This window comes from Brachyhypopomus gauderio, unplaced genomic scaffold (genome assembly GCF_052324685.1).
Source record: "Brachyhypopomus gauderio isolate BG-103 unplaced genomic scaffold, BGAUD_0.2 sc54, whole genome shotgun sequence".
Lineage (NCBI taxonomy): Eukaryota > Metazoa > Chordata > Actinopteri > Gymnotiformes > Hypopomidae > Brachyhypopomus > Brachyhypopomus gauderio.
The window spans coordinates 2,606,827-2,614,645 of record NW_027506878.1 but is presented as its reverse complement, the minus strand read 5'-3'; the positions used below and the strand labels follow the sequence as shown (position 1 = coordinate 2,614,645).

The 7,819-nt window shown below is 46.5% G+C and overlaps 1 protein-coding gene across 1 annotated transcript in view; it reads right to left on the bottom strand.

The window, feature by feature from the left end:
- Positions 1-3,772: 3,772 nt before the first annotated feature.
- Positions 3,773-7,819, bottom strand: part of LOC143488722 (uncharacterized) — a 9,433-nt gene continuing 5,386 nt past the window's right edge. The window contains exon 2 of the mRNA XM_076987591.1: positions 3,773-7,371. Coding sequence (XP_076843706.1) covers positions 5,432-6,565 — 1,134 coding nt within the window. The 5' untranslated portion in view covers positions 6,566-7,371 and the 3' untranslated portion in view covers positions 3,773-5,431. The remainder of the gene's footprint in view (positions 7,372-7,819) is intronic.

Genomic DNA, 7,819 nt, shown 5'->3' with positions numbered 1-7,819 from the left:
TGGTCTCCTCTGGTGGTCTCCTCTGGTGATCTCCTCTGGTGGTCTCCTCTGGTGATCTCCTCTGGTGATCTCCTCTGGTGATCTCTGGTGATCTCCTCTGGTGGTCTCCTCTGGTGGTCTCCTCTGGTGGTCTCCTCTGGTGATCTCTGGTGGTCTCTTCTGGTGATCTCCTCTGGTGGTCTCCTCTGGTGATCTCCTCTGGTGATCTCTGGTGGGCTCCTCTGGTGATCTCCTCTGGTGATCAGAGTGATTAAAACATCCGAGTGCAGTCACACATGGAGAGGGACTGACCTCAGTGTGACGTGCTTTGAGTCACCACACACACAGACAGGATGTGGATGTGTGGTTCTAGACTGGAGTTCTGACACTAGAAGGGAGGATGTATAGTATTGCTCTCACGCATCACGTTCAGTCACGTTTACTCACGTTTTGATTTACACAAGCACACGTATGCAAGTACACACACACACACACACACACACACACACACACACACAGAACAACTCAAATGAGGAGGAGGAGATGAGGACAGACGAAGGTGACCTGCTTCCCAGCAAAAACCCTCCAACCGCTGCTGAGGGCATTTCAGTGGCTCCAGTAATAGCGTTTCTACCACAACTGTCCCCAGGGGGTTGATCTGAGAGGGGCAGCTGCCAACCGCAGAGCTGAGAGCCCTGACAGAGCCAGCGAGACTCAGACGTGTGTCCTGAACGCTCCTCCCACCTCCGGATAAATCCCGCCCACTGGCCCGCCCACGCGCCACTGCACATACCCATCAGGGTTCACGGCTATTGACAAGCTCAATAAAAATAGCAGGAAATATGACTTAATCGGCAGTAGCAGAACCATTGTCATATTCTGCTGTCTTGATGGCACTATGTTGAAAGGTCACATCAAATCTCCTATTCACGATATAAATAGAGAAATCTTCAAAATCAGTTCTAGTCATAGCTGTGTGCTACCTTCCTGAACCATGGCTTCTGTAATCAGACTGTCATCATCATGGTGACAATCATCACGCCCTCCGGACTACTGCATGTCAGTTTTGGACAGTACATACCTGTTATCCCGTAGCATGTAATTAGGACATGGTTGGGCCTCCTGTTTCAGTCTCCAGGACTTCCTGTGTATGGACCCTGTGTTGTGTTTGCCTTCCCAGTCTGGATTTGCCCTCTGTGTTCATTGCCAGCATTAAACTTGCCAAATGAGTCCGAGTGACAGAGTGCTTCTCCCTGGTGTCAAGAACACACTCTCTCACACGCTGATTCACTCACACACAGAGACACACGCACACGCCCACACTCACACCCACACACACAACTGTCACCTACAGTGTTGAAACAGGAAGTGTAATATATTCTCCGTTCAGAGGCTCAGACTTTAGCTTATACTGGTGGAGAGACGTTATGGTCTGACACAGACATGAACAAAGCCAGGGCATCCGTGCAGGTTGGATGCAGGTTTGGTGTGTTAAACATGGATGCTGTGGTGTCACGTGCATACACAACCTTAATTACACGTGTGTACACAACCTTAATTACACGTGATGCAGGCAGACAAACACAATATATGAATAACCATATTGTAAATGTTCAAGCACTTTGTTTTATTACTTATAGTTTACTTTCTTTTCACTGTCATTTTGTATTTCATTTTTGTAAGATTTTAAAAAGTCAAAATATTAATGGAAAAACTCAACTGACAAAAACTGTAAAAATACTTTATAAATTGCATAATGTTCAGTGGCTGAACATTGTGTCTGAGGCTTCAGTTACATTTCACTGTTGCTAAGATGGAGGTGAGATGTGTATAGCAGATACATACATATAGAGGAGATACATACATATAGAGGAGATACATACATGTAGATGAGATACATACATATAAAGGAGATACATGTATGTAGAGAAGATACATACATGTAGAGGAGAAACATACATATAAAGGAGATACATGTATGTAAAGGAGATACATACATGTAGATGAGATACATACATATAAAGGAGATACATGTATGTAGAGGAGATACATACATGTAGAGGAGAAACATACATATAAAGGAAATACATACATGTAGAGGAGATACATACATGTAGAGGAGATACATATTTCCAGAAGGTGTTATAAAAGGTGTCTGACTGTTCGACCTCGACCTCAAGTGTTAGACGTATAATCTGAGTGTTAGACGTATAATCTGATTGTTAGACGTATAATCTGATTGTTAGATGTATAATCTGATAGTTAGGTGTATGACTGTTAGATGTATAATCTGAGTGTTAGATGTATAATCTGATTGTTAGACGTATAATCTGATAGTTAGGTGTAGACGTATAATCTGATTGTTAGACGTATAATCTGATTGTTAGGTGTATGACTGTTAGATGTATAATCCGAGTGTTAGACGTATTATCCTCATGAAAGTGTTCTATAACAAACAGCCCGGCAGTCCAAACAGACTAGGGACATGTGGGACACACGTGGGGGACACGCTCCTATACAGGTGCATGAAGTTACAATAACAAAAACAACAGCAAAATGACATTACGCTGTCCAGCGTGTTACGTGCTGCTGTAGTTCCTGAGGGAGTTGTGTATGTTGGGTGTGCAGTTTACTCTGTTGCAGTTTGGCTTCTGTTGTGACCAATTACGCAAGATCCCGCCCCTGATCCTGATTGGCTGTCGAGGCAGTTGGAGGAACTAGAACGTGGAAGCTGATGCCGTCAATGGAGAGGTGTTTCCACGAGAACCAAGCCTGGTGCTCGATTTGGCTATCGGATTGTGTTTTGATTGTTTTTGTTCGTTGGTCATTGTCGACCATTTTGGTTTGTGTTTTTGGCCTGAGTGCTCCCCTCACACTGGGTTGGCCACTGTTTCTTTTGGGTTTTGGTTTACACTGAGTTGTTTAGATATAGAGGTAAGACGTTAGAGTAATGTTTGTGTGTTTAGGTTTTCGTTGTTTTGGTTGATATTAGGACGTACTAGAGGAATAAACAGAGGGGATTGTGTTTATTTATTCTGTTGTTTTAATCACTCTGTCCACCTGACGCCTTCGATGTTTGTTCGCTGCTCCCGTACGGACCCACGTTTGTGGTGGTTTTCTTCCTTCAGTCATTATTTCGTGCGCTTGTCCGTTTGCGTCTGTATGAGCTCCACCTAGACAGAGTGATAAGAAACGCTCCCCACAGCAGACGGTGGGTTCACACCCGTTTGTTTGGGGGTTCGCATTTGATTTGAAGGTAGCGCCATTACGTCAAGCAAATACCCTCAATGGCAAAATCAGGGTTAATGAGTCACTGCTCTGTGAGCGGTCTCACCTGGGACCTTCTGGACTCCGTGGTTATCAGAGAACTAGGGGCTGTTACCCCCAAACTGGGAAATGGCTTGTGTAGATCCAAGAAACAACATCAAAGATCTCCGTCCAGAAGACTGCAGTCCTGTGAACAGCTACACAGGACCTTGGGTGTGTTTGTCCGACATCCCGTAGCGCCCCCTACTGGGGCTGTTTGTCCAGGTCACAGCAGCTTGTGTGAGGAGAGTGGAGAAGGTTGAGACAGTGTGTCACTGCAAGACCTTCTGGACACGGCCATGACAGCTCCTGCAGCTCTTCCTGACTTCACATTGGTTTGTTCATCAATCATAAGAAGAGCATCAGCGTAAGAGATGATTCCTGTCTGCTGCAGGGGCAACAGCACTTGGGGAGGGGCAACAGGGCAGTAGAATCACCTTTTCTGCCATCATCATCCTCCTTGGAATGAAGACACTAGAAGAGAGCAGGAAAGAAAAAAAGGATAAAGAATACTGAAAAAGCATGAGGGAGAGGGAGGGAGGGAAAGAGGGAGAGAAAGAGAGAAGGAGAGAGAAAGAGAGGAAGAATGGGGGAGATAGAGAGAAGGAGGAAGAGAAAGTATGAAGGAAAGAGAAGGAGGGATAGAGAGAAGGAGGGAGAAAGGGAGAGACAGAAGGAGGGAGAGAGGGAGAGAGAGGTAGAGGAATAAGGTGTGACAGCCAAATAAATGACCATTCACAGGAATCTAAAGACATTTAAAGTCTCAAACTCAAACCTCCAGGCCTCTCATTCACAGCGACTTGGGCCAAATCTGAGTTCATATTCATGCTTGATTCATGCGGAATGCCCACTGTACGGTGGCCACACAGTCTAGGCTCTCGCAAAGCCAAAGTCATTTAACATTGACCAGTGATGACCAGTAAATCCGCCGTGGTTCTGTTGCTCAGGTAAACAGTTTCTCTCGTCTTCCCTTCAGTCAGCAGTCACATCTGTTTAGTGTTAAATTCTCACAAGACGAGACGGACAGAGACAGAAAGAGACAAAGAGAGGAGGAGATACAGAAAGGAGAGAGAGTGTGTCCTTGAAATGTTGTGTATGCCGCTGTGCTCTTTCCACCGCTCTCTACTGGAAAGTGTCAGAGCTGAGGAGTGTGAAATGTCAGACCCATTACCCATCAGCATGTACTAACCCAGCCTATAACAGCTCCACCGTTATGACCGTATCCAGTTACAGCAATGACAAGATTCATTTGGAGCAGTGTCTCTCCCTCTCTTAGCAATACCGTCAATCCCCTGTGTGTGTTTGTGTGTGTGTGTGAGAGAGAGAGAGAGAGATAGAGAGAGAGAGTGATGTTCGAGACAAGACAGTATGAAAAGACAGTACATAAGAAATAGGCGCACGCATCACACACAGTGGTGTGTACATATCAGGACAATCCTGTGAATTATGGTAGTTACTGCAATGCATTCTTCTAAATCTAACCATAAAAGCAGTTAAGTAGCCAAAAAAGATTGCAGCTTTTTAAAAATTATATATTTCATGCCAGAGACATCTGATATCCTCACAGATGTGCACCACCACAGCCCACTGTGACATCACCACAGTGCATTCTGACACCATCACAGCCCACTCTGACATTACCATATTCCACTGTGACATCACCACAACCCACTGTGACATCACCACAGTGCGTTCTGACACCATCACAGCCCACTCTGACATTACCATATTCCACTGTGACATCACCACAACCCACTGTGACATCACCACAGTGTGTTCTGACACCATCACAGCCCACTCTGACATTACCATATTTCACTGTGACATCACCACAACCCACTGTGACATCACCACAGTGATCACAGCCCACTATCACACCATCACAGCCCACTCTGATATCACCATAATCCACTCTGACATCATAACTTCCTACTCTGACATCACAGCCCACTCTGATTTCTAGTTAAACTCCCCTTCTCTATGATGTCCCTCTGCTAATTGAGCGATGAAGTGATAAAAGCTAATTTAATAGATTCAATCAGAGAAACTCTGCCTTTCTCATATCTCAAAATCTTTTTACAACACAGGAACAAACTTTGGGAAGCTCCAAACTCTAGAGGGGCCTCTAATAGACAGACCTGCATTATTACATTATGTTTAGTGTGTGTAGACACTTCAGTGTAGGTGTAAGAGTCTCAGCTACTTCAGTGGTGGGGGAGCTCTTTCTGCATCCACTGGAGTAGATGGAGTGGATGGATGAATGTGCAGTAGATGGTGTGGGTGGATGGATGTGGAGTAGATGGTGTGGGTAGATGGATGTGCAGTAGATGGTGTGGGTGGATGGATGTGGAGTAGATGGAGTGGGTGGATGGATGTGGAGTAGATGGTGTGGGTGGATGGATGTGGAGTAGATGGTGTGGGTGGATGGATGTGGAGTAGATGGAGTGGGTGGATGGATGTGGAGTAGATGGAGTGGGTGGATGGATGTGGAGTAGATGGAGTGGGTGGATGAATGTGGAGTAGATGGAGTGGGTGGATGAATATGGAGTAGATGGTGTGGGTGGATGAATATGGAGTAGATGGTGTGGGTGGATGGATGTGGAGTAGATGGAGTGGGTGGATGGATGTGGAGTAGATGGAGTGGGTGGATGGATGTGGAGTAGATGGGGTGGGTGGATGGATGTGGAGTAGATGGAGTGGGTGGATGGATGTGGAGTAGATGGAGTGGGTGGATGAATGTGGAGTAGATGGAGTGGGTGGATGAATATGGAGTAGATGGTGTGGGTGGATGAATATGGAGTAGATGGTGTGGGTGGATGGATGTGGAGTAGATGGAGTGGGTGGATGGATGTGGAGTAGATGGAGTGGGTGGATGGATGTGGAGTAGATGGTGTGGGTGGATGGATGTGGAGTAGATGGGGTGGGTGGATGAATGTGGAGTAGATGGAGTGGGTGGATGAATATGGAGTAGATGGTGTGGGTGGATGGATGTGGAGTAGATGGAGTGGGTGGATGAATATGGAGTAAATGGTGTGGGTGGATGAATATGGAGTAGATGGTGTGGGTGGATGGATGTGGAGTAGATGGAGTGGGTGGATGGATGTGGAGTAGATGGTGTGGGTGGATGGATGTGGAGTAGATGGAGTGGGTGGATGGATGTGGAGTAGATGGAGTGGGTGGATGGATGTGGAGTAGATGGAGTGGGTGGATGAATATGGAGTAGATGGTGTGGGTGGATGGATGTGGAGTAGATGGAGTGGGTGGATGGATGTGGCACCATTGCTCCACTGGGACAGTTCTGATGTCTAGTGTAATATTTTGAACTGGGCAGGTGGGACTCAAGTGCAGAAGATAAAAGGGTTTATTACTGAAACAAAACAACTAAACACAATATGACAGATGCGCATGACCACTGTATGAACTAAACACAATATGAAAACCAGGCACAGGGAAACATACACAACACAGGAGCTAACAGACATGGCGAACAAGCAAACACACAACAGAGAACAGAAACACTAACCTACGGCGACAGACGCACATGACCACTATATAAACTAAACACAACGAACACTACGCAGGCAGAGAATAGACAAACACAATTAGCTGACATGTACAATACCAGAAACACCAAGACTACAGAGAAAACTGCGAATGAACTCAAACACAGGTGGTAACAATAATCAGGGGGCGGGGTTACAAATGAAGGCGGGACAAACAGGCAGGAAAAACACTGACACGCGATACAGGACGACAGAGATTGACAGCTAGTAAGTAAGTAAGGGGGGGCGGAGCCAGATGTGACATCTAGACACTTCTGCGATGAGTAGGTATACCAGCGGCAGCATCATATCCATAGTAACGAACATATTAAAAAGAAAGATGCTGATCTGTGAAAATGAAGAGCGCATGAACAGTGGAGGTGCCAGCGGTCAGCACACAACAGCTCTGGGTTTCTGGGTAACAGCACTAACGAACCCCAGCGCCTACATCACAGTCCACCCACATCATCACCACAAACCGAGCAAACGCACCAGACGTCTGGACGCCAGCATCAACACCTCAGATTAGCGGGACGCTCTGCACCTGTACACACAGGGAGCACCTCAGATTAGCGGGACACTCTGCACCTGTACACACAGGGAGCTGACCAACAGGAAGGAAGCTAAATACACAGGGAAGCGTCCAGCCTAGACTTAACAGCTGGGAGTGTGTGAGTCCCACACTTCAACTGAAAGTCTGGTAAATATGGACCAGGGGCTTCTGAAGGCTCTGCCCCTGTAATCTGACTCCAGGGACTAAGAGAAGCCCCGTGTGGGTGGGGGAGGAGACACACAGTAAGTTCACACACACACACTGAGGGACCTTTCAGTGTTTTATCATCAAGAGCACTTCCAAGCCCTGCCAAACAGAAGGTTTGCACAGAGACCTGGGGACAGCCTGGAAGGCAGACCAGTCTCAACCCAGTACAGCTGTCCTGATAAACGCTGTCCAACACTGTCCTCACCTACTGGTACCATGACATGAGCAACAA